Here is a 27994-nt window from a genome sequence, read left to right as displayed (position 1 = left end):
CAGCAAGTCTTTCTTCCAAGTCCATCAGAAATGTTGTTTTGTTTTGTTGAGAACAAATCAATCCTTATTAATTTTCCAATATAACAAGGAACACTATTATAATAAACGTTTTGGCATTATTAAGGCCCAACTATAATAGGCATAAGCAAACATAAGCTTATGTCAAAAACACAACGAAAATTCACTTAAGTTTGTGAAATTACGCGGATAGCCATAATGCAATTTTGCTCACGTATCTACATGTCAGATTTTACTTATGCGGCGAGCGACTGGGATCGCTCTTGCTTAAGTTTGCTTAAGTTAACGAAACTGAGAAAAATTGAACGAAACAAAGTTAGACTCTATTATGTTCACTCGTATTGAGATTCTTTGTATTCGCGCATATGCTAGCTTATGCCCATTATAGTTGGGCCTTTAGACTTAGATAACCTGATTTGAAGGGATTTTTCTTACTTACTTTTCAATAGAGTTGCATTTATTGGAAGTCAATTTTTTGATAGCTGACCAATCAAATGCTTTTAAGTCATCTAAACCTTCCCAGGGCTGGTGAATTCCAGAAGCTCTTGTTGCGATCAATTACATTTTCTGTACTTTGCTATTAACCTCACAAGAAACTCATTACATGCATGCATAGAAGGCGGGCTAGTTCAAAACTGTAAACTATACAAAATAGCATTAAAATTTCGTTTAACGTTCTCGTAATACAAATCGCATTATTTTTAGGTAAAAATGTGAACAAAATTTAGAGACAAGATGAAATACTGAATTATTAAAACAATAAAATAAAATGAGTAGCTCAAGTCAGGCTAATCGGAAAAATGTATTCATTTAAATAAAGGTTAAAAATCAAAGGTAGGTAAACAACTAAATTTAAATTCTGTTTTTATTCTATTGATTATATAACCCTGGCCTTTTAACAAAAATATTCTAAGGTCTAATAAACTTACGTAACTTTTATGTTCTAATTTGAATCTAAACGCCTAACTTAACTTAATGAAAAACAAAAACAAATTGAATACTTTAAGCCTAAATAGAATCCAAGTTTTCATAATAATCTTGAAGACAAAACAAAAACAAACAAACATTTTCATTGTAAAAATTAAAAAACAATTTCAAACCCACCCTAAAGCTTGTTGTCCTCTAAAATACTCAACAAGTTTCTAACTTTAAAGCTTAACTAAAGAAATAAAAATAATAAATAACCAAAACTATTCTAATTAAATTTTTAAGATAGTTAAAATGTAAATAGAACTAGTTCTATATGTTAATTCAATTTATACTATCAGCGTATGAAGCCATGACGAAGATTTTTAACATCTATTTTTCTGCCTTTCACCAAAAACCAATTCTTATTGAATATTAATGGCTGGTGATCAAATTATTTCGATGAGCAATTTTAAGGAAAAAATAAATGTTTAAACTGATAATTATGTATATTATTAATACTCATCATAATGTCAGGCGTTATGCCTTAAGATATAAATATTTTTGCATTAATATTTTATTTTTAAATTTAAAGCATACAAAATTAATATTGGAAATAAAACCTCCTATTGTTGAATGTTGAATATATTAATAATGGAGCATGTGCGTGCTCACGTTTTCTAGCTTTGATGGAATTGATCGCATTCGAATAATAGTAGGCAGTCAATTTAACCAATATATTTGTACATAAGCTACACGTGTAACATGTGCCTTAAGTGTGCAATTATGTAGTATAGCGAGAGTAGTTCCTGAAATTCTTCCATGAATCTTAGAGACATGGAAGTTTCAGTTATAAATATCCAAGTTCTAAACTATGCCGTAGAACCAATTATGAACTTAGCTGTCTGCCATTTCTAGTTGTACCCCCCCCCCCCCCAATTTAATTCCAAGCCAAACATTTTACAAGTTGGTCAAATCTTGGACTGTGGAGAGGTGAAAAGTAAGCGTCAAAAAAATCGAATATATTTAGAGGTTTATCTTGGTGTTGCTTTAAATTTCCATGTTTATTTGAATACAAAAGGGTAAAAATATGAAAAACATTCAAGAACAGGTGCTGTGTATATCTCAAGTTTCTTTACTTTTTCCTTTAAATGGAAAGGACGCCCCAGATACAGTTTTTAGGTTCCTTCAAATTTAAACATACATAGAATCAGCTGTTCTGTCAGATAGTCACAGAATTATCTATACCAGAAATTCTTCGATACCTTTTAGATTCCTTTTTTGACATCCCACAGGGTTGCCATGTTTTGAACTAGTTTCATAGCAGAATTTAAAAATTTTTGTAGCCCAAAATCGGAGCCGAAAAAGTAGCCCAAATAGTAGCCCAATACCAATAAAAAACAGAACATTTCTTATAACTTCAATTACAATTCATTTTTATTAAAAAAAAATATTATAATACATTTTTATATAAAAAAAAACAATAAAAAAGAAACATAAGTCCATAAAAAAAAGAAGAGTTAACATATTATCACTTTTAACATATAACTGCTGCAAACCAGTCTAGAAAAGCGATATCTTATCAGAGTTATCGTCATCGTCACGGGCATTTTTATCACACTGGTACATTGATTGATTAAATTTACTTATCATTTCATTCGAGGGTAAAAAATCTTTACAACAAATTGTTTTAACTGTAGCATCGATACGTAATCGCATAATTGTATCGAGCGATGCTGTAGTCAATCGATTTCTTGGTTTTGTTTTTTTTTTTGTTTTTACACAATTCATGAAAGAAAATGTTCTTTCTACTACAGTGTTGCTCACAGGTAAAGTTAACAATTGTATTACGAAATACGCCAAATCCCCGAAAGCTAATTCACCCGAAATGTTTTTTACGTTTAGAGCCAACTCTGTCCAAAATTCTTCCAATTTGTTCTTCTAAATTTTTGTTCTTCCAAATTTTAAATATTCTGTACTGTTTTCTTGCTTTTTGGTATTATCTCCAAGGGTAGATCCTTAAAATTTGGCCGCTTTTCGAAAAGGCATACATTCGGACAAAAATAACGAATTTTCTTAAAAATTTTGTAGTTTTCGGGTATTCGTTTCTCTATTTCATGTAAAAACGTATGCATAAATTATTTGATTAAAGCTTTTACTTCAAGCTTCATTTGGGTATTTTGTTTTAATTTCAGTATATTCAAAGCTCAGTTGTATTTCATCATCATTTCTCAAATTGGTTTCAGTTTTTATGTGATGAAGAATTTCAAAAATATTATTAACTGCAAGTGAGGATGACAATGCCGAATAATTAAAAAACTGAGTTTGAAGAATAATTATCGCCATTAAAATAACAAGAAGATTTATATCGTCTTGGGCCTTTGGATTTGAAGTGGCGGCAAAACTAATGAGTATGTTCAGTGAATAAAAAGTGTTGGCAAATTATGGAATGCATTTATAGTCACAAAAGTGATTTATATATAAATCATTAATGTGTACGGAAAATAAAATCGTCAAAGATTAGATTTGGGCTATTTATAGCCCAATTGTGATTGGGCTGTCATAGTGAAATTGCTGTCGGCAATTTTGGAAAAAGATAGCCCAATTTCCGATAAATAGCCCAATCTGGCAAGCCTGATCCCAACTGTTTTGGATTAGCTGTTCTTTTTCACTTAAAACACTACCAAAAAGTTATCGGGATATTTTTGAACGCAGCCATTAGTATGTACCTTTTCATTCGCTCAGATGAGTTTTATCTGTCACTGCTACATTACAATAAACAATATTTGTTTTAATTCAATAACTATTCTTCAATCAGTAAGTAAAGCATTTAATTACCTTCTGGATGAATAAATGTAATATATATTTTATGATAATGAGAATGACTCTTGAAAAATAATGCTAAATTTGAAATACACAAAAAAAGTGTAATTTGTGGAACTGGCTTCCACAATAAAATAAATCAACTGGTGTGTGTCTGAAATAATCTTATACCTAAACCACATTGTACAATTTATGGCAAATAATATGGTGAAAAATTGAAGTATGGTGAATTTAATGTGTGTTAAGATTTGAAAATCCTATAAAAATATTGTTAAAAAACGTAGTTTTGAGCGTGTTATACAGGAAGGAAAGCAATTAGAAAGTTTTTAGTTAAAATCGTTAAATGTGTGAAAATGGTGAAAAAGAAAAAAAACATAGTAATGTCACATTTAAGCACAAATCATTCAATCTGCTCTATTATAAAACAGTACTTGTACAATCGAACTGTTTTTCTATATACTTTTATTTTCATGTACCGAAATTGTAAATTCGGTTAAACATGCACTTTGAATTAACTTTGGAACCAATTGAGTTTTTGTTTGTTTTTCAAGTAAAGTAAACGAACAGATCTAATAACTAGAATACAAAATTACTGTATGTAAGTTTGACAGAAATCTAATCAGCTAAAATTTTTAAGTTCTTTAGGCATAGTTCTTAGAAACCATCTTATTTCATCAATTTGTTAGCTAGTATATATTAGAAAACGAAAAACAAATTAGTGAACTCTTGCTTCAAGAATGTACCAGCGTTGCCACTTTCAGAAGAGAAGAGTTCAGTAGATCATTACAAGAAAAGCAGTAGATTGGATCTTACCGCAAAAGATTTTTATCGAACAAAAAACATATAAATATTGAATCTACAACTATATTTATGTGTGTATTTTTAAACGGATATGTATTGAAACCAAATATTGGAAATCTTACTAAATATTAAATTTTTTTTTAAGGACTCTCCATCAGTAAAAGTAAAATTGTATAAATACTTTTAAAGTTTTTGCATCATTACAATCAAAACGTTTTTTATTTTGTTACAAATTTCTGAATAAAATTTTGTAGAACATAATTTTTTAATTTATCAGTTCCTAGCTCATGGAATTTAATTTATTTATGCTTGAAATTCTATTCTAAAATATGAATTGAAAGCTTTATAAATTTCTTATGAAGATCCATGTTGAGATTAAAAATTTGTCGTTCAAGAAGATTTATGTATTTGAGTGTACTCTGATTGGAATAGATATTATATTTTTTTATAGTAATAATTCTTGTAAAATCAGGAATTGCCAGTGTCACTCAATAAATATGCAAATTCAAATAAGCTCTCAGAACTCTGTAGTTTAATAGTAAACACGAGCATTTTCGAAACAGAGACAGAGATTTGTTGCATGATTGAAAACGTTCAAGTAATTTCATATATCATATCAAGTTCACAATTAATTGGCTCCGTTATATATATATATATAACATTTATATGTGTTTTTAGAAAGCTGTCCAAGAGACGTTTTATTATCCAGTAGACTGAATTTATTGGCAGTAGATTTAGATCTTGCGAAATGTGCAGTAGGTTCACTACTATTGCAGCAAAGTGGCATCGCTGACATGTACTCGATCTACACATGCATGTGAGCTTATCACCGACACTCTTGCAATTTCATATCATGTGCATCTGAACTTTGTATGTATGCTTTAGCTTTATCCTTACTGTCTCGTCTCGTTATTAAAATTTGTGTATTGTTTAGAATTTTAGAAATTTGGAACAATTAAAGATTATACAAAACTTCGTCAACAAAGTGTTTTCAAAAAGAACCGAATTGGTATTTAATATAAAAATTTGTGGAAACCCAGAATATAAAATGTGTTTAAACGTGAAATACTTTACCTACCAATTATAATTTTGTTAACTCACAATCGTTGTCAAAACAAACTCGGTAAGTACCCATTGGAAGTTATTACATTCATGTTTATAAATTATTATAAAATGCCAACTATTAAAGCTCTGGCTTTTAGTAAATAGGAAGATACGTATGTATGTATGTACGTAGAATAACAAAAATATAATAATTAAAGTTCATCAAATGATAAGAAATAGGAAATTATATCCCTCATTCAATGGATATTTGCCCCGAGAACTGTTCTCATATATATGAAGAACCTGAAACTCGTAAATTAGTTATTTTTTAGTAGGTAAGTAATACATACATTATGTAGGTACTCACTTAATTCGCAATTAAATTAAATCAAATATTAGATTGTGCTTTGTCGTCGTGCTTAGTGTAGTAAGCATTTAAAGTCACGAAGAGGCATTAAATAAATGCATTTGACTAAATGAACATGGGAATATCAAGAAAATAATAAAAATACCTAGGCTCTTAAATGTTGAACGCAATGTCTGTCGTACGACTTAACTCATTTTTTATTTCTAAATGGAAACAAATAAAACAGTTGTTTTGTGCCATATTGAACCAAATTCTGGCGTAAATGAATCCAATTTGAACCAGTCATAAATAGATGGACATATTCATTCTATCAAGTTATGTTGTTACGTATCTTTTAAAAAACAAACTAATCAACAAGTTGAAGAGTTTATTTTTTTAATTCCATTGAAATACCTTTATCTTGTTGGATTTTCACACAAAACTCATAGATACCTTATTACCTTCCTAACTAGCAACGTCTTATTTATGAAGTTATTAGAAGTTCTGTTAGTTGCGTCGCTCGTACGCGTGTCACCAAGTAAAATAATATGATTTTTTTCTCATCTAACGTAAAATATTTATGGGTTGAAGGTTAACATTATTATAGGTTTATGTGTAGTATCACCATGCACTTATACGCAACACTAAAAGAACTATGTCATCAAACAATAGGCCACAATTTTCAAAAGGTAAAGTTTACTTTATTCACAAACATTTAAATTAACTTCCCTATCAAAAAGTAAATAAATAGTAAATTAAGTTGCATAATTTTAGTTTGAGTTGAGTATGCTTTTTCCATTTCATAAGTTTGTTACAATCGCTTTTTGTTGTTCTTATAGAATCGTATGGTTGGATTAAATTGTATGTATTCTGGCATAGCTCTTTCTTTATCAAGATTGGTCGCAATAAGATAACTCTAAAAAAAACATTTGGCAGTGTTTAAGGTGTTTTAGGTTTAATTCTACAAAATTAATATAAATATTAGCTGAAACATCTTGGGCTTTAAGCTTAATTCTTTTATTACAAACTACACATCTACATATGTTAAACAGCTTATATACATATATATTATATATATATATATTATATTTTTTACCTTCAAAGAGAATTTACAATTTGTATCATTTATTATGTCATGTTATGTTATATCATGTTCTGATAAATTAACTACAATTTGAGCCTAAAGTTGTGTCTGCAGATGTAACGGGCAGGAGCAGTTGTTTCAAACAATCGATGAATTAAAACTTAAACAGACAATTTGTAATAAGTAACTTTAACTCTGGAGTGAAAAGATTGGGCCAAAAGAAGAAATAAAAAAGAGTCTGGGATGCCACCCGCACGTAGAAATTTCTACCAAGTTTCAGTATTTTTTTTTTAGGTTTTTATTTTTTGTAAACAACTGTTAAACAGATTTTTCTCAATTTTTGTTTGAATATTGACAACAATATTTAAAAAAATAAAATTAGTTTAAAGCCAATGTTTTAAAGTTTTGAAAAGTTTTTTGAGTCGAAATCAATTTTTACCAACTTTTATTAATTTCTTTACTTAGGTTTTTATTTGTTGTAAAAAAAATGTCTTTTCGATTTTTCTCAAAATTTTACTGAATGTTGAAAACAATATTTTTCAAATTCAATTTTTAACAACTTTGAGTAATATTTTTCCTAGGTTTTTATTTTTTTAAAAAAAAACTGTCAATTTGATTTTTCTCAAAATTTTACCAGATGTTAAAAATTTTATTTTTCGCTGCACAAAATTATTTTGGAGATAAAATCATTTTATATTCGTAAAATTTTCGAGGTGACAAGTTTTTTTTTCAGTTTTTTTATACTGGTGGATATACTGGTTTGGTATCACGTTACAATATATAATATACGATTTAACTCAAGTCTCTAGCGTCATTGGTTCTTGAGATATTAAGTGTTAACCAAAATGTTCCCTTTTTTAAACTGCTATGGTAAAAAAAACCACCCACCCAAAAGGCTTGAGAGCCCTTTCTGCATCTTTCTGCATTACTGTCTGTATAACAACATTAATTTGAAGTAGATATTTCTTCTGCTTCTTGAGCTATGGACGACGAAAAAAACGTTGCGAACGTACGGACGTACCAACGTACGTACACACGCACTCACAGACATCTGTCTAAAAATCTTTTATTTCGACTATAGGGACCTTGAAACGTAGAGAAATGTAAAAATTTTCGATTCGACAAATCGGACCCATTACAATAAATTCTTATGGGAAGTAAATAGTATGTGATGGAGGTCCAACGGTGTTTTTAGAAAAAATAGTCTACATTCAAAATCAAAGATTGGAAAAAAACCCACCCTACAATAATTGTGATATAACTTTTCTCAAAACAAGTCTTGTAAATAATCCAGTTTTTCGAACTTGAGGTCTGAATGCAACATGTCAAAAATAGTCAACTGAATTTTTTTTTCATTTTGAGTCCAATTTAACCAAAATAAATGAAGCAAATAGAAATTTTGAATAACGAAAATATGAATAACAAATTAAATTGAATTGAAAAAAGGAGACTAGTTTAATTAGCTCGGTTTGTATGAGTGTGGTGGGCATGGTAAATTTATTGGACTACGTACACACGTAATTTTTGTTGGTTAGCAATTTTTTTCTAATAAGTAGCATATATCATCATTTCATCAATGTATCAGTACTTAGCGATGGAACAATTATTTTTAGATCTGATTTGAAAACTTTTTTTAATTTTTGTTTTGGTCCTTTCTTAAAACTTTTGCAGATCGGTTTAAATGAATTTATCTCAAAACTCTGTCTCCAACCAACTTCTATTAATATGTTAAACTCTTTACTTTAACGAATTTAAGTCTCTTTCTAATTTTGTATATGCTAGAGCTATGTTACTTATATGGGCACCTCTTTGAAAGAGAATCCCAACAAATCAGATCGCTCCTAACTTAAAGACCACTGAACCTAAATGTCTTAGCCTTTACTATCAAAATCTAAGAGGGTTAAGGTCTAAAACGTCTGCCGTCTTTAATAACTCCCAAAACCTTCCTTATGACATCTTTGCCCTTACCGAAACCAACCTCACACCTGTTATCCATAGTACTGAACTCTTCACTAACGACTATTCCATCTATCGAATGGATGTCGTAGAATATGCGAGTAATACACACGGTCGTGGTGTGCTTTCAGCTTTCACTAGTAATTTTAAAAGTTCATTACTCCGTATTCCCACTTCAATCGAATTTGAAGGTGTATAAGCTAAGGTTACACTCCCTAAGTTTTGTTTTTGTCCTTTGTTGTTATATTCGACCAGCCCAACAAATTAAAGCATACCAAGCTGCTGTTAATGCCATTGATTATCTGCTTGAACTAGTGAAACCTAATGATTTGATCATAGTTCTTGGAGACTTTAATCTTCCCCATCTCAATTGGTCCAACTCAGATGATCAGATATCCTTCTTTCCAACTAACATCTCTTCTGAATCTGAATCGCTGTTTATTGATCGTCTGTCTGATTGTGGTCTTTTTCAACTGAATGGAGTAGCAAACTTTATGGGGAGACACCTCGATGTCATATTGTCATCTGATTCCGATAACTGTGTTGTCTCCCCGAGCCCTCACCTTCTCACAACCTTGGATCGCTATCATAAACCCCTTAATCTCTTCTTCCCCATTGATTTTGAAAACAACTTTTTTGAAATTGAAAATTACTATTATGATTGTCGTAGGGCTGATTTCTCCAAACTTAACAATCTTCTTAGCTCAGCCGACTTTGAATTAAGATCCCTCCACTTAACAGTTGAGTCCCTTACAAATTAGTTTTATTGGATTCTTTCGTACTGTATTGAAGAATCAGTACCGTTCTCTCGTAAAAAAGATTTCACCTCTGCTCCCCCTTGGTACAACAGAGAGCTCCGTAGCCTAAGAAATACCCGTAACAAGCTTTGAAAGATCTTTTTACAGTCCAAATCTGATACTGATCACAATAACTATCTTCTCGCCTATAATTCTTTCTCTGAATTAAGGGAATCCCTTTATAACCAATACCTTAACCAAATGGAAAATAACCTTCATTCTGATGCAAGGAAATTTCTCAAGTTTATAAATGTCAAACGAAAATCTGATCTCAATGAGTTTCTCTAACATAATCTCTTCTGATCCAACAACCATATCAAATCCATTTGCTAATTACTTTAGCAAATCGTATACTGAACATCTGCATGATCCTGATCCACACTTCTTCAGTTATTTAGATGGTTGCATGTAAACCTCCCTTTCATCGTTTACAATAACTGAAGAAATGGTACTTGCCAAAATCGTAAGCCTCAAGGAAAACTTTAGCCCGGGTCCTGATGGCGTCTCATCAGTTGTTCTAAAAAAATGTATGCATTCTCTGTCAAAGCCTCTAACAGCACTCTTTGAACTCTCTCTTTCCCAAGGTGTGTTTCCTCATATATGGAAAGATTCATTTATATTTCCCATAAATAAACAAGGCAATAAAACTGAAATTAACAATTATAGACCTATTGCTAAACGTTCATGCATTCCAAAACTTTTTGAAAACTTAGTTTATGATTCCGTTTATTTCCATTGCAAGCCTTTATTCTCCCCCGCTCAACTTGGTTTTCTTAAAGGTAGGTCCACTACGACTAACTTAATTGAATTTATATCCAAAGTTTTGTCAGCCCTTGAGAATGGCAAAGAAGTTGATGTTGTATACACTGATTACAGCAAAGCCTTTGATAAAATATCCCATAAGATAATTTATCTCAAACTAAGAGCCCTAGGCTTTCGATCTATATTTATAAACTGGATAAGCTCCTATCTTGCGAATAGAACTTATAGAGTCCTTTTCCGGAACTCAGTCTCTAGTCCCATACATGCAACTTCTGGAGTCCCACAAGGTAGTCACCTTGGCCCCCTTCTCTTCGTCTTATCTGTTAACGATGTCTGTCTTAAATTAAAAAAACTCAGATACCCTAATGTTTGCGGATGATAAGAAAATTTTTAAGATTATCTCTACTCCATCTGATTCCTTACTTTTACAAAATGATCTTAATATCTTTTTTGTTTGGTGCATGCATAATTTCCTAGAGTAAAATGGAGGTAAATGTAAATAAATGAACTTTTCGCGCAAACAAATCCCATCTCATAGAGTATACTACTTCCTTAATGACGCCGTCAACGTAGTCGAGTCTTGATATATGTGTGACAAACACCTGAATTTCCATTCCCATTTTGACCAGATTATTAATAAAGATAATAGTACTCTCGGTTTTATTAAGAGGTGGTCAAAAGAATTTTCCAACCCCTATGTAACTAAAGCGCTTTACATTTCCCTAGTCCGTCCTCATCTTGAATATGCATGCCAAGTATGGTTTCCCTTTCACTCAGAATTGAAAATGTTAAAAGACGTTTCGTTCAATTTGCCTTACGTGGCCTCCCTTGGGATGATACATCCAACTTGCCTCCTTATGCCGATCGACTAAAACTGATAGGTTTGCAGCCCTTATATATTAGACGCAAAAACTCTGATATATTATTTGCTCACCAGTTGTTAATGGGCAATATAGATTCCCCGGCACTCCTGAGTGATATTCATCTTAACACCAACCCTCGAAATCTGCGATCTGTTTCCCTTTTCTATATCCCTCATCACCGCACTAATTACGGGCACTTTGAACCAATGTCCAGAATTCTTCGTCACTGCAACGCTGCTATGGTAATCTTCGATTTCAACATTTCCAAAGCCCATCTGAAAGATACCCTTTACTTTTTCCCTTTTTGAGTCCGAATTCCGCGTCCCTTGTAATTTTAAGTCAAATAAAATCAAAATTGTTAGTTCTTGTACATTAAAAGGCCTTAGGGCCCACATGAATAAATGTTGAAAACTGATAACAAGAACTGCAAAAAAAAAAACAACAAAAAAAAATGTTAAGCTAGTGTTAAGTTAAGTTAAGTTATGATAGATTGTATTAAGCTGAATAAATAAATATCACATCAAAAACTCTGTCGTGTCTTCACATTTAAAGATTTAGGTGTTCATTTCTGTTCCAACTTAGAGTTAGCACATCACATTAATTTTATTGTCAATAAGGCAAGTTCCATGCTTGGTTTTATAAAACACTGGGCAAAGGAGTTCAATGATCCCTATGTTACCCTTTCTTTGTATAATTGCCATGTTCGTCCTCATCTGGAATATGCTTCTACATAATTTCATTTGCTTTTTACTAAAGGGTCTTCCTTGGGATGATCCTTATGATCTGCCTCCCTATGAACATCGTATTCAGCTTCTTCAAATGCAATCTCTCCATCAAAAGCGTGTCCATAATGACCTTAAAATTCTTCATCAACTCATTAATGGTGAAATTGATGCACCTTATTTGCTATCTTGTGTACATTTGAATTACCGAGGCGGAACTCATCACCTGCGTACATTTGATTTTATGCATATTAACTAACTATGGGAAAAATAAGCATTTTATATACGTAACTTAAAGTGCTCATCGATAGTTATAAATCAAGTGGGATTAAAATCATTGTTTGTTTTGTTCTGTAATAGCTAAATGTTAATTATGTTTTGTATTTTGTGCGTGTGTTAGGCTATAATTGTATTTTTTATTTTACTAACAACTAACACATTATGATGAGCCTCTGATCATAGTTTGACGATTGCTATAAGCTTACTACTTTCTGAAAATTCTGAAGTGTGATAACCTCTTTTTGATTTGAAAAGTAATCGAAAAAAAAGTTTAATTTTATTTGAAAATAAAACAACATCCATAACTTAACTCGATCGAAATTGAAAACTTTAAGCAGTCTCTACACTTTTTTACCGAGAATCAATTCGCCAGAACAATACATTTGTAAGGAAAATGATATTTAAGTGGTTCTGTTTTTTTTTGTGCCTTAAAATATTTCATTCATTCATATTTTTTTAACCTCAATGATTTGAAAAATTGGATTTAAAAATTCTATAAAGAGTACAAAATTCTTTTTTCACGTTGTTTTTTTTTATCATATTAAATGATATATCCTAGCTATAGTTTTCGAAAATAATGGTTTCAAATATTTTGGACCAGTTTACCAAAAATATAATTTCCTAAAAAACAAATACCTAAGTTGTTTGATTTTTCTCAAGGCCATATTATTGAGTTTCATGGAAATTAGTCTTACAATAAATCTAAGAGCCGATAACAAGTTTTGGCAGTGGAGTGAACGTGAACGTGTAGATATAAGCACCATTATATCAAATTTAATCGTTTAGCAGTTTTTTTTCAGACGTGTTCGGGGTTAAGCGTTCGAAAGTCGGAATTTTTTCGATTTTTGGATCGAAATGATAACCACATGAGTGGTAATCCTCTGATTACAAAAAAGTGTATCTAAGGCGTTTTATTTTCAGCCATCTGCTTGTTAGACGCATTTTGAGCTTTTTCAAGTGCATTTTTCAACTTAAAACCTTAATAATTTTGTTCCTATATCAGAACACTAATTAGAATGTGCATTTTAAACGATCCAATAAATACAAAAATCTCTTTCCATCATCAAATTTAATAAAAATCAAACATTTTATTTGAAATTTTGTTTTATAGAAAAAATCATTCATCATCAGATTCATCGGATGAAAATTAAAAAGTCATGTTTTCACTATCAATGTTTTTACTTTCAATGTTTCCATTTTCGTTTACACAGAAATTTTCAATGGTTTCTCTGACCGAAATTCCGTTAAACTGTTTTAGCTTTACAATGTTATCATCGATCCCTCTAAATGCCAAAATATTGAAAAACGGGAGTTAGTGGATATTTAATGAATGTCTTTCATATCAATTTTGAATTCACTGTAGTTTTGTATCCAATAGTTTTGTATCCAAGAAAAGATTACTGAAAATTTCTATTTCTATTGTCAATTTCTTCAAGTCTTTAGCAAATATTTTAATCTGTCCACTTTTTAGATCTCGTGGGCAAACAAAACGTCTTGGACATACATTTTCGTAGTCCGGGACAGATTTCTGACATTTTGATATACCATTCTTATGGTTATAACGAGTTATCCAATTTGGGGATTTTAAAAGTATAGGACTGGAATAAGACGTCTGTCAAACTAAGTTGTTAAACCATTTTTGTTTTATCAGTTGAAAGTCTGACATTTACGAAAATGGATCGCTTAACTATCGCACAACGCATACAAATTGTTAAAACTTACTACATAAATGATAAATAGAGTATATGTACCTACTGCTGTCTTTGGAACCTTACAGTCAATACTCAAAAATCTTACGTGATGATCTTTAAGAAAGGGGGTGGACGAAATGCATCGAATGAAAAGTGGAATTTCAACGAAAAAGATATAGAATGTGTTAACGAATACAAATACCTAGGAGGAATTTTTTCAAGAAACCTTAATTTGGAAAAACATTTTAGCTAGAAAGTACAAAAGGCAAAAACTGCAATTAATATTTCATGGAAAAGATGCTTTATGAACGAAAACATAGCTCACAGTAGTAAATATAAGTTATTTAAAGCAGTTGCAGAAAGTATATTTTTGTATGGCTCACAAGTATGGGGATGCAAAAAGTTTCCTACGGTGGAGAAACTCTTAACACATAACGTGATTTATAAAGGCCCTAAAGATGCAAGCAGATTATCTCTTGCACGTTTTTAGTATGAACCGATACCGACTTGTTAGAAAACTAGTAGTAAAAGCTGTAGAAGGCCGAAATCACTGGTACAGTGAGTGGTCGAGTCTCGCAAAAGGATGCAATTTAAATTTTAATTTAAATGTGGAAGATGTATCGCACAGTAAAGCTCTTATGTACAAGGTTATAGCAGCGATAGATAAGAAGTGTAGAGCAAAATATGCAACTGAGGCAGTTGGATCCTTGTTCAAAACAACTTACAATAGGCTCAACCATAATCTCGCAGAAAGGAAGTACTTCCATGATGCAAATAATGTAAACGTCATTGCAACAATGGTCAAGTTAAAAAGCGAACTACTCAACTTGAACTTCACACCGAACAGCCTCGATTTACCACTGGAGTGTACTATTTGTATAATTTAGCAGAAAGAAAAAACGTCATACATTTCGTCGGAACATGTCCAACTTTAAGGGAAACTAGAACAAATATTGTTGGAAGTCACTTTTTAACAGAGGAACAAGTTCTTAGTATGCTGAATGAGATGGATGTCTTCAAGCTCTATAACTATTGCAATGTTGCGTTACGATATAGATCCAGAATTATGAACTGAACAAAAATGGTGGTTCTGCCACAGCCACTTATCGTGCTTTAAGAGGAGAATGTGGTTTTCATAATCGTCCAACTACAAAGGCAATTGGCAAAATTGTGAAGAATTTGAACATTCTAGATTGGTTACAGATATTGTAATTCAATTGCATTATCGTTTCGCTTGTACCACTCAAAATATCGCTGTTGTAATTGAAAGTGTTGCCAAAGACCTGAATGTTTTGATTCCTCGTAGTTCTCAGGAATAAGGACTGTGTGATTGGACCTTACTTCTTCGAAAACGACGATGGAACGACCACATGCCACACAACTCGAGCCAATATGACTTTATTGCAAGAGATATTTCCTGGCCGCGTAATTTGTTCTCGTAGCGATATGTGTCGAAAATTACCTCAAAAGAATCGATGCTTGCCAAATTTTGCAGTGTTTTACACATAGCGTCAACGTTCATAAATAAGAAGAAATATCACAAAAGAAAGAAGAATTTTATATTTGTTTTACAATGTTTACTTTTGAAACCGTAAAATGGATAACCTTGTAGTTTCGAAAGAAACTTAATAAAATGGCCATAAAAGAAACAAATTTTAAGCTTTCGGGCCTCATTCAATAGTTTAATGAATACGTTAATATAAATACTCTTCAATTACCACATACAACTTAAAACAAGTAATTTAACTTTATTTTTATTAAATTTACAACTTAAAATTAATTCTCTTAACTCTAACAAAAAATACTGCATAGAACTTAATATAAGAAAAAGAAAATAAAACTTAACCATTTAACCAAGAAAGGTATATCCCACCAAAGTTTTATATTTTTCTCAAGGAAGAAAATATATTCTTTGTGTGTGATGTCCTCTATCACAGTACAACAACTTATGTATATTTATATAGGCGAGTCCCATGACCGCCTCCTTACTCCCAGCCAGCTCCCCTTTGATGATCATCATCCTCATTCTGCATCTGTGGAAACATCTTTCATCATCATCAAAGCTCCAGCTCCAACAATACCACAAACACCCATTATGGTTAAAGGTAGCAATGGCGATACGTGCTCCTGGTTTATATACAAATAAGGAAAAGAAAATAAGAGAAGAAAAAAGAAAGAAAATATAAATAAGTTTGAAAAATCCCATTAAATTTGAATTTTATTCGAAATTGATTAAAGTGTATCTATTCTACGTATATACTCGTAGCTCACTCACCAGTAACCACATATACGGAACAAGTATCAGGGCTACGCCAGCAGCTAGGTTGCCCATCCCAAGGCCGAAGTTTCGCACAACCGTTGGATATTGTTGTGCGGTGAAAGTTGGGATGATTGCATTGTTGGCTCCGATAACACATTTAGCTGCGCGTAGTCGTAGTCGTAGAGAACGGAACAAAAATTATTATTATTAAACTTAATTGGAGTTTATGATTTTTTATTAATTTTTTAATCAACATGATTTTGTGTGGTTTTTGTCTTTATAATAAAATTTATATGGAAATGGATAAATGTAATGTGGATAATTTATTCTGAATTAAACTTACCTATCATTGCTAATCCAATGACGCCATAGAGATTCCCACCCGGAACTAAATTGACTGCTAGACAACACAAGCCAGAGATGAGCATGTAGGCTATGAGATTTTTTCGAATACCTAGTTTGAGCACGACAACGATGCTAGCGCAGATAGATATGGATTCAACGAGACCTGCAATTGCCTGGAAAATAAAATCAATTTAAGTTATGATAAGAACAATTATATTGTAAAAAGAGTGAAGATAAGGGGCGTTTTTTTTAAAGGTATACAACTTTAAGTTTCTATACCTTTGGATGTTTATAATTCGTATGGTCTTCGAATTATCAATGGAACCAGCTGTGCTGATAAGGAAGGTGAATTAACTTTTGTCGGCAATCAGGGTAGTTCGATAATTGATTACAGCCTTATTAGTGGTAATTGGAACGACCGAATAATTGAGTTCAAAGTTGAAAATGTGCCCTTTTCGGATCACTAGCTGTTGTTAGTTGTGACTTGTGGACTTTCGATAGCAACTGAAGACTCAAACCCTATGAGACTCATACCAAAACTAAGGTGGAACCAAAAAAATAGAGTTCAGTACCAAATAAATCTTAACACTTCCCTCCAAAGTTAACAGCAATATAACCTGGGTCTGTTAGAAGAGGTCATGAAAGCATCATATCCGAGAACGTTGTGCAGTATTAGGAAAGCACAAGATAGCTTTATAGCGCCCTGTTTTGATCTAGAGTATAAAAAGGCCAGAAAATTATGATTTGGATGGTTAAGAGCTTATAGTCGCGCAGGCGATGAGCACTTTGAAAGACAATATCTTCAAGCAAACACCTATTACAAGACCTTGTGTTTAAAAAAAAAATACTTTGAGACAGAAGCTAAATGCTTATCGAATTGTATGAGATAGAAGGACTTTTGGAAGTTGTTGAACAATTTGAATGGCAAAACCTTTCAAATCTATCCCAAGTTAAGCCCCTTGCTTTTGGCAGACCGTTTTAAAAATTTCCCAAACCTAATTTATGAAGAAATCAACTTTCATTTTACACAACCTGGTATTTATAATGAAGTTTTGGACACAAATATAACCAACGAAGAAGTAGATGCAGCAATGAACAAAATGAAGGATGGAAAAGCCGCAGGCTCCAATGGGATACCAGCTGAATTATTTAAGTATGGCACCGTTGAGTTAATAAGCAAGTTGACTGCAGTTTACAACGAGGTATGATTCCTCAAGAATTTAGGGAATCAATCATTTTACCGATCCACAAAAAAGGAAGCTGGTCTGAGATGTGGAGCTATCGAGGAATATCTTTTTTAAATTCGTGTTATAAAATATTTACAGATGTTCGGCAAACACCGCGCAATATATGGATTGTAGAAAATAAGCTGTTGAAAGAATCTTAAGCAGGCTTTAGATCCGGTTACTCAACAATCGACCATATCTTTGTTCTGAAAAGCATTGCGGATTCATTTGTAAGGAGAAGGAAGAAGTTATACGCGTTTTTCTTTTTAAGTCTGCATTTGACACGGTGAATAGACAAGCTCTTTTCTATAAGCTCTTTGGTATGAGAAATGAGAATGTCATTAAAATTTGGAAGAGTCCTGCAAAGCCTGGATATAGATACTAATGCAACAGTTTGGAATGGTACAGAAAGGTCGGATTGGTTCAGAACTAAATCAGGCGTTAGACAAGGTTGTACGATGAGTCGAAGCCTATTCGCTCTATTTATCGAAGACTTCATTCGATAGTCGATTTCATACTTGCGGGAAAATTATTTAAAGCACCCTTGTTTGTGGATGATATCGTGGGTCTTGCGTCATCTCCAGAATCACTACAGCTTATGATAAACCGGATTTTTGAGTACTGTAAACTATGGAACCTAAAAGTAAACATGTAAAAGTCCAATATCAAGAAGGTAGAAACTGCCTTAATGAAAAATGGAACCCCAATGGTGAAAAAATAGAGATTGTAAAAGAGTTCAAATACCTTGGAGTGATTTTGACAAAAAAATTAAATATGAAACAACATCTTAGAGAAAAGCTAACAAGTGTAAAAGCCGCCATCAGCGCATCTTAAAGAAGGTGTTTCCCAAACAAAAATATCGCACACAGCAAGGCAGTAGCAGAATCAATCGTGTTCTTTGCAGCTCAAGTGTGAGGAGCTAAGCAATATGAAGATGGTTTAAACTTAATAAGGAGCACGACATGGATCTTAACATAGATAACTTTGATTTGAATTAATGGAAAGAATCACTGTACCACCTAATTGCAAAAGTGGATGATATGATATATAAATTTCATAAAAAATAAGTTCCCAACTTATATGTTTTGTCAATTAGGCAGACGGCAGAATGATACCCTAGCACCGTAGGTTAGCAAAATTGCAAAGCAAATTTAGTTTAGCGACTACGCTCATTTTTAGTTGAATAAATTTGTCAATAAACAAAACTGACTACTTTGAATTGACAATAATCCCAAAGTTTGCATTAATACATCTTCATATCCACAAAAACTGTCTTTGGTGTGGGTTTGTGGACAGAACGTTTCCAGTTAATTGTGACTGCTAAAGACCCCTGATTACCGAATTTTTTGCTAATCAATTGAACAACCATGATGTGCAGGAGCTGAATTTCGGCATAGTTTGCCTAATTTCCAGAAAGAAGACCCTTTGACAGCTACATTGGCATCAGTCTCCTGAACATCACGTTATAAGATCCTATCTTTCATATGAAGTGGAAGTCTGAAGCCGTTCGTCAACAACCTGATAAGTCCATATCAGTGTGGCTTCAGACCAGGAAAATTAACCATTGACCAATTATTCACACTACAGCAGACTTTAAAAAAATCCACGAACTTTAAATCGATACCCACCATCTCTTTATCGATTTTAAGGCTGTTTTTGATACCAGTTATATAGAAGAACTTCACAGAGCAATGTCTAGTTTTGGCAAACTTCCGTTTGTGAAGTATGACGATGGAGATTGCACCCTGAGGGCAAGGCCCTCATATATGTAACAAAGATATGCTGTCATCAAGATAAATCAAATGATTTTTATGATTCAATGTTCAAGATGAAGATTAACAAAGAGAGCTGGTTGAGTTGACAAAGAATAAAAACGACATAAAAGTAGTCTAGGATATTTCAAGAACCGAGAATCAATAAGCTTTGAGAGATTTTTGATATTTTGACTACCTGGTGATCGTGAATTTAACCACCATTTCAAAGAACCTGTTTCAATTCACAGGAATCATCACCACGAAAAAAAGGTTATTATGCCAAAAATGATTCTTTGTCCATTTTTATTCAAGAGGTCTTTGAAATAGGACTCTGAAAGTTTCATAAAAATAACCTCAAATCACTGAAATGGACATCAACTTAACAGAACTTCCATTATGATGGTTTCGTTCAAGTGCAAAACACTTGAATTGAATTCTTAGCAACCTTTTTCCAAGAGAGTCAAAACCATCCCATCAACTAAATCTCTATCAATGGCAATTCTGGTTATAAACACGTCATATTCCAATCTAACCCGAACTCAAACCCCCACACCGTCCGTTATCATCTTCATATTAGATATTATGAACTGTTCCTACATACATACATAAATGTGAATGTGAACTTACCGTATTCAAATAAACGTTGCCACCGAGATTGCTCAGATGCAATGTCAATCCAAAATAGATGATAATCAATGTCAGCCATACAATCAGAGTGAGTACGGTTGTACGCCAGTAGTCTTTGTTGAATACAACGACCAAGGGACTCTTGGTGCTTATATCGGATATTTCAGGTACAACATTCACAGGTACAGGTGTTGGCATAGTTGGAAGAGTTTTACCAGCAGTTCCATTAACTGAATGGCAACCATCAGCCTCACTTTGTTTTACACCACCCATCATCAGGATAGCTGTTGATGGTGTTGAAGAGGATGATGATGACGACGACGAGAGTGGTGCAGTTGCTTCCCTCAGGTTGGCTTCAAGTGATTTCCGATAATTCGATGGAAGCGTTCGACCATTCATCCTTGCCGCACGTTCAATCAGCTCAACCAATTCATCCAGCCGACCTCGGGCTAACAGCCAGCGTGGTGATTCTGGGACACAATACCTTTATGATTGATTATAAGAGAAAAATGAGTAGGTATATATCAATGTACTTATATATAGAGGCTGGTGTTAAGTTAGAGAAGTTATATGTATTTGTATACAGGTGTGGGTGTGACAAGGACGAAACAAATACATATATATGTATGTACTTCACCTACGGCATCAATAAACAACACACATGTTGATTTAATAAATTAGAGAAATGAAAATGGTTAACCATCTTACCACACCATGCTCAGCAGCCCAGCAGCCCGCGTCGTCGGTCGGTCGTGCTCGTGAGTCTCCTTTCACATCCACTCCCAACTTGGGCAAACAATTAGAAAGCGGTATCATAGACAGTGTATAGGTAGGTTAGGTACATGTCATCGAATAAATGGGGACAAACAACCAACAGAACACAAGGATGTGAAAATAAATAAAATCAATTGAATCGGATAACAATTTCTCCTTATTGTTGACTGAACAAAGATATTGGCTATTCTTTTTATTTTTATTTTTGAAATGGAATTGTTGTTGATTTTCGGGAAAGAAAATGGATTGAATCTCCGTATCAGAGTAGAGTTTAGGGCCATCAGATCAGGCTATCAATACAGTATTTAATCACTTATAAGGAGTATTAAAAAGGGGTCATATTAAGATGCACAAAGTAGAGTATAAACGTGTAGATATAGGAAACACTTTTTACCAGAAAAAGGAGACCGATTATGATGAAGAGGATGATGGCATAATTAATCGTCTAGGGCTTATCTTTGTCGACAAGTGGCTTCACATTCCCAACAAAAAGTAGTCCAGCGGTGCTAAATTGTACATCTTGAAGGCAACGTTCTTTAAGACTAAGTGTGTTTGTTATGAAACGGAAAACCGAACTGAACACAAACCAAGTGACAGCTGTCAAAGAGACACACTCTAAAAAATGTGTTGCCAGATTAAAAACCATTCGTCTAAAAATAACACTCGTTTGTTGTAAGATGATCATCACGACAATCAAGATCAAGGCTAAATTTGCCAGCATAAGCTTAAAAGACACGCATGCATCAGAGAAGAAAGATGAAGACACCAAAGACATATTCTTCTGGGTATGACATTCGAATTATCTTAAGAGATTTTAACGCCAAGCTAGGAAGAGAAGACATATTTGGTGGCACAATCGGGAGATACAGCCTGCACGATACCACCTCCGAAAACGGATTCTGGCTGATCGATTTCGGTGCGGGGTGAGACGGTCTGGTAGGTAGTACGCTGTTCACACATCTTAATATCCACAAGGGGACATTTAAATCATCTGATCAATCAACTTTCAACCAGATTGACCACATTGCGATCGACGCACGACACTTTTCCAGTATACTCCGGGAACCCAACATTGACTACTACTTCTACTATCTCGTTGTAGCCAAGGTCCGGCTACGGTATCCCGATCCAAGCCAAAACAAGGAAGTTCTGTGAGAAGTTTCGACTTTAGACGGCTATAATCGCAAGAGACTGCCATATCCTTTTCCGATCGAGTCTCTAATAACCTCTTAAGGAGTCCTATGCTACCTGCATTAAGCATTGAAAACCAGAGGCAACATTGCCCAGCAGCCATCAGAGATGCCGCCTCTGAAGTGCTAGGAACACCTGATTCTTAGATGAAAAAAAGAGAGGAGATAGAGGGATGTCACAACAGGAATGAGGTTCGTAAATTTTACCAAAAGGTAAAAAAACCTCCCAAGGGTACCAGCCACGAACCGAAGATAGAACCACTCAACCTCGGCGACGCAGATCAACAATTCCGCCCACCCGACCTTGACGAAGTGAAGATAGCAAAATATGGTCGGAAGAAAGCATGCCCGATGAGTGGAATCTCAACGTAGTTCGTTTAATACACAAGAAAAGAAACCCTTTTAAATGAGTCAACTACAGAGGCATAGGTATCCTGAACATTACATATAAAATCACTTCTGCCGTATAATGTAAACTTCTGAAGCCGTTCGCCAACAATCTGATTAGTCCATATCTGGCTTCAGACCTGGAGAGTCCACCATTGACCAAAAATCCTCAAAATCTCAACGATGCACTTGTCAAAATGTTTAAGACAATGCCATGCACTGTCATGCGATTTCTTCAACGCTGATGATATTGACACAATTGGAAGATCAAAGCGTGATGTCAGTTGAGTGTTTTAAGTAATGCGACAGAAGCGAGAAGATGGGTTAAGTAGCCAATGAGGGGAAGACCAAGTATATGGTGCCATCAAAAAAGGACATTGAACAAAGACGTCTTGGACAAAACGTCACCATGGACAGCTAAAACATTGAGGTAGTTAAGGACTTTGTCTAACTAGCCACCGCTATAAATTCAAACAAAAACACCAGTGCTGAAATCAAACGAAGAATAACTCTTACAAATCGCTGCTTCTTTGGACTAAGAAGGCGTCCTAAATCACCCTCTTTAAAACACTCATCATCCCGGGTCTCATTTATGACGCTGAGGCTTGATGGCAAACTGCTCCAACTACAGAGGCATCAGTCTCCTCAGCATTGTATATACGATCCTTTCTGCGGTATTCAGCTAGCTGGGGACGAAGCTAGCTAGAGAAGCAAGTCCAAGTCCAACCCGGGCTGTAGTGCATTAGCAGTTTTATTTCTACATTTTTTAATTCTTGAATTTTCTATGCTAAATTTTTGCATTTTAGATTTTGTTTTGAGCCCACGATGAAGTTTTGAAATTCTAAAATTGATTTATAAGAGTTTATAAGATAAACAGACTTTTGAAAACGGAGAAAATAGTTATGCTTATATTTTTAGAAATGAAATACTTTCTTTTGATATGCTCTTCGCCAAATTTGAGGTCGAATGATTATTTGCTGGTTTTGACATTTATTTTCGATATAGTTAGTAACACGATATCGTATATTAAAACGTTCGAAAATTTGTATTATATAATCGAATAACATAGTTAGTCCCTGGATTGATGTGATAGATTGTTTGTAGAGGTCTTCAATCAAATACGAAAAAATTACTTGATTATCAGTTCGAATTTCATTTCAGAACCCCCAAATTTCAACCGATTTTTCAAAGTATTAATTCATCTTAAGCTGTTTTGCATAACTATAGTGAATTTATTCTCGGATTTATCCCAAACATGTCAAGAGGATTTCATTTAATTCATTAACTTTGCAAAAAGTTATAAAATCAAGTTTGAATTGAAATTGAAAAATTGCCAGAAGGAGTTAAGTTTTTAAAATCATTCATCGTGCAGTGTTAAAAAAAAAAAACGGAAAACCTAAGTACGTACTTATGCCAGGAATTCCACACGAATTCAGATACCGTTTCCGATATCCGTGATATACGAGTTGAAATTAAATTAATTTGCATTAACCAAAAATACAATCATTCAAGGCGGAAGAATACAAATCATAAATCTTAGAAAGATTCCATTGCAACCTTCATTACGTCAAAAGAAATGACTAAGATTTCGTATTTTTAAATAAAATCGTGCTGAAAATCCCCTTCGACAGATGTAGCGCCTCCACAAACAATATAAAAATAGATGCATACAAAAAGTACATCAAGTCAACCACAACTTTTATCGAATTTCCAAATAATGTTACTTGATAAATGTGTAAAGATTTGTTAATCAAAACTCTCAGCTAATTACAGATGATTTCTTTTTTCTAGAGTATAGAAACTGTGATGAAAATATCAATCAAATTCACTTACTAACGAACTTGTACACTGTTAGGAGTAACAATGAAACTTTTAGCTAATGATTTGAACAAGCTATTGTACACAAAGTATATTTGCCTACAAAAATTATTTCTTATTAGTGAGTGATGCAAATGAATTGATATCATCCACTAATCAACGTTATTTTGTGATTTTTTTTGAGGGAATACATCAACATTGATAACGGTAAGGCAAATTTTACCACGAAAATGTATCTAATCAACTTACCAAATGAATAGCAATGCAATCCATGGCACCGATATAACCAATTGCATAAGGCGCCAGTCACGCGTTAAATAAGCAATACCCGACGTCAGGATATAGGATATCGCCACCGGAAGGATATTCAGGATACCAATTATTGTTCGCCATTTGCCGCTGACCAATTCAACCACTAGAACAAAACTAACCACAGCAACGGTCATCGATGCAAATCCAATTATGACTCTCAACGTCATGAACATAGCCAGGGATGTTGAGAATGCAAGAAGGGTTCCTGTTGAGTAAAGAAACATACAAAAATAAAAAAAATTTAAAATAAAGTGGAAAATATTGATTAAGCAGTTAATTTTAGTAAAGATTTACATAATGTTAAAAGCTTGTGAGAATTATTACTGAATCGTTGGCATGTAAAAAACAAACTATTTGTCATAGAAACGTATTAAATGTGACACATTGAAACTATTTATTTTGACGTTTCATTGCTTCACCTCGCTTCGTTATCATTAATGTCATATTAAGTATGTAGTTAGATATTATGATGGTTTTGGTAGCGTCGTTTGTATTCAGCTTTATGTCGATTTAAACAAAAACTGACAGTCCCGATTTAGTTAAAGTTATAAGCTTCAGGGTCTTAAAATTAATGAAAATACATTAGGCCATTTAGCCATTCGTTGTATAGTACGATTTTAAATACATTATAAATACGGCCGATAAAAGGTAAAGTTGATCCTACTCAGCAAGAATTGTTGACGTTTATTCAAATCGCTTTTCTTCTAAGACGTTGGTTCGATTAATAACTTAATTATACCTCAATGGATGTGTTCGTGGAATAGATATAATTTAAATTTTCTATTGGACAAACAAATCTATCTTTTTGAATTTGTGTGGTCATTTTGTATGTCTTAGATTACAAAGAACTCTGTATTTTCATTAATAAAAGGGTGGTTTCTCGCGTACGTAGTATTTAAGTACCTTTTTCTCGTTTCATGTCTCTTCGGTGTGATTTTTAAGTGGACTTCGTTTCTTACTCCGTTTATGTTAAGAGATGTTTGATTACTTCAAAATAAAATATGGCCGAAAATAAGTAAGCCTACCGAACATATGTATGTATGTACATTATTGACATAATAGATATGAAGTGCTATTCGATTCATAATCCCATATGTATGTCAATGTATGTACATAATCTGCAAAAAAATTTACAATTCTCAAACATAATCTGCAAACGTTTTACAACTCAATTTAGCTGCCAATGACATTTTTAAAATGTCTGCCTTTCGATGAAGACAAATTTCGCCAGTTTATATACCCAAGATATTACAGATCTAAAAAAAAACATCAAGAGCAGCTATACTCAACCTGCGGCCCGCGAACCGCTTGCAGCCCTCGAGCTTGGTTTAATAAATTCTTAAAATATCGAGTAACTGCAGAAAAACTTAAGAAAAATACATCCTTTTAAGTTTTCAAAATGGAAGCAACAGTAAAATGTTGTATATACATATGTATATGTATTAAATATATATACAATGACTAGAACGTACATCAGCGTGGACATCGTGTGTTTTCAAATGTCACTCCTTTCAAAGCCATGAAAAGTTTTCACAACTAAATAAAAACATGTCGCTGAGTATTGCTTACGTTTCTTGCCATTGCGAAATTGAATTGGAATCATTCTTTTCAAATTTTGAATAGAAAATTCATAAACACAGGAAGGAAACTATTTTGCCGACATACCTCGTTTTGATGATTAGTTTGTGGTGATTTTTTGTAAATAAATAGTAATGGCAGGAATTTCTTCGAAACTAAAACGAAATATATCCTACTTGTTTAATATGCCGTGAAAAAGTTATTTCAAAAAAGTATAATATTAGTCTTCATTTTAACACAAAACCCAAATCTTTCAACGAAACTTATCCTCCTGGAACACAATTAAAGGGTGTCCCAAAATTAACGCAAGATTTGAATTTGCCGCCATTTGTGCAGTGAAGTGTTGGCAACCCTGAAAAAAAGCAATTTGACAGCTAACAGTATAGGGTTATTAAAAATGGAGCGTTACACGATAGAACAACGTGTCCTATTATTAAAAAATATTTTTAAAAAATAGTGAAAGCTTGGCGGCTGCAGTTCGAAAATTTCATACAAAATATGGTCGGAATAGTGTTTTAACTTCGTCAACTGTGAAGAGATTAATTGAAAAAATTCATGGAGACTGGATCCGTTGGAGACGCCAAACACACTGGTCGTCCAAAAACAAGCCGTTCAAATATGAATGTCGAAGCAGTGCGTGAGAGTGTTGCTGACAATCCAGGATCCTCATTTCGACGTCGTGGACAAGAATTGTAAATTTCAAGAACCTCTCTACAGCGTATACTCACCAAAGATCTGTGTCTTCATGCTTACAAAATTCAATTAACACAACAATTGAAGCCTAATGACCATGGACAGAGAAGAGAGTTCGTTGAATGGATTATTGAACATCAACAAATAGACCCTGATTTTTCGAGCAAAATCATCCTAAGCATTTTCATCTTGATGGCTTTGTCAATCGCCAAAATTGCCGCATTTGGGGTTCGGAGAACCCACATGCGATTGTCGAAAAACAAACGCATCCACAACGCTTGACTGTATGGTGTGGATTTTGGGCTTGAGGCATAATTGGGCCATATTTTTTTGAAAATGATGCTGGTCAAGCATTGACTGTTACTAGTGCTCGATATCGCGACATGATTACACAGTTCTTTCTGCCAAAATTGGATGATATTGATGTGTCCAATATGTGGTTTCAACAAGACGGTGTCACATGCCATACAGCCCGTGAAACAATTCAATTACTGCATGAGACATTTCCAGGTCGTGTACTCTCTCGTTTCGGTGATCAAAATTGGCCTCATAGATCGTGTGATTTAACACCATTAGACTTCTTTTTATGGGGTTATTTGAAATCACAAGTCTATGTCAACAATCCCACAACCACCCGTGCTTTAAAGGAGGAGATTCAACGCTGCATCAAGGAAATTCAGCCACATTTATGCAGAATGGTCATGGAAAATTTCAACAAAAGAGTGCGCATGTGCATGCAAAGCCGTGGAGGCCATTTGTCCGATGTGTTATTCCATACATAACCCTATCCTATGTACTTTACGAGTCAATAAAAATATAACTATCAAAAGACTAAAAACGGCGTTTTCTATTTAATTCAAATCTTGCGTTAATTTTGGGACACCCTTTATTAAGAAGTGAGAAATTAACTTTTTTTAAAAAATTCATTACAACAGCAA

General features: G+C 33.4%; 1 protein-coding gene across 2 annotated transcripts in view; it reads right to left on the bottom strand.

Annotated features, from left to right (window-relative positions):
* Positions 1-15806: 15806 nt before the first annotated feature.
* LOC129942765 (organic cation transporter-like protein) overlaps positions 15807-27994 on the bottom strand; it is an 81516-nt gene continuing 69328 nt past the window's right edge. For both annotated transcript variants that reach the window (XM_056051826.1, XM_056051827.1), the window contains exons 3-7: positions 24723-24990; positions 20305-20788; positions 16696-16870; positions 16368-16513; positions 15807-16219 (exon numbers count right to left, since the gene is read on the bottom strand). In XM_056051826.1, the coding sequence (XP_055907801.1) occupies positions 16115-16219; positions 16368-16513; positions 16696-16870; positions 20305-20788; positions 24723-24990 (1178 nt within the window). In that variant the 3' untranslated portion in view covers positions 15807-16114. The remainder of the gene's footprint in view (positions 16220-16367; positions 16514-16695; positions 16871-20304; positions 20789-24722; positions 24991-27994) is intronic.

The sequence above is a fragment of the Eupeodes corollae genome, chromosome 1 (genome assembly GCF_945859685.1).
Source record: "Eupeodes corollae chromosome 1, idEupCoro1.1, whole genome shotgun sequence".
NCBI classification, from domain to species: Eukaryota; Metazoa; Arthropoda; class Insecta; order Diptera; family Syrphidae; genus Eupeodes; species Eupeodes corollae.
The sequence above is the reverse complement of the archived record's forward strand: the minus strand, read 5'-3'. Positions and strand labels throughout refer to the sequence as shown.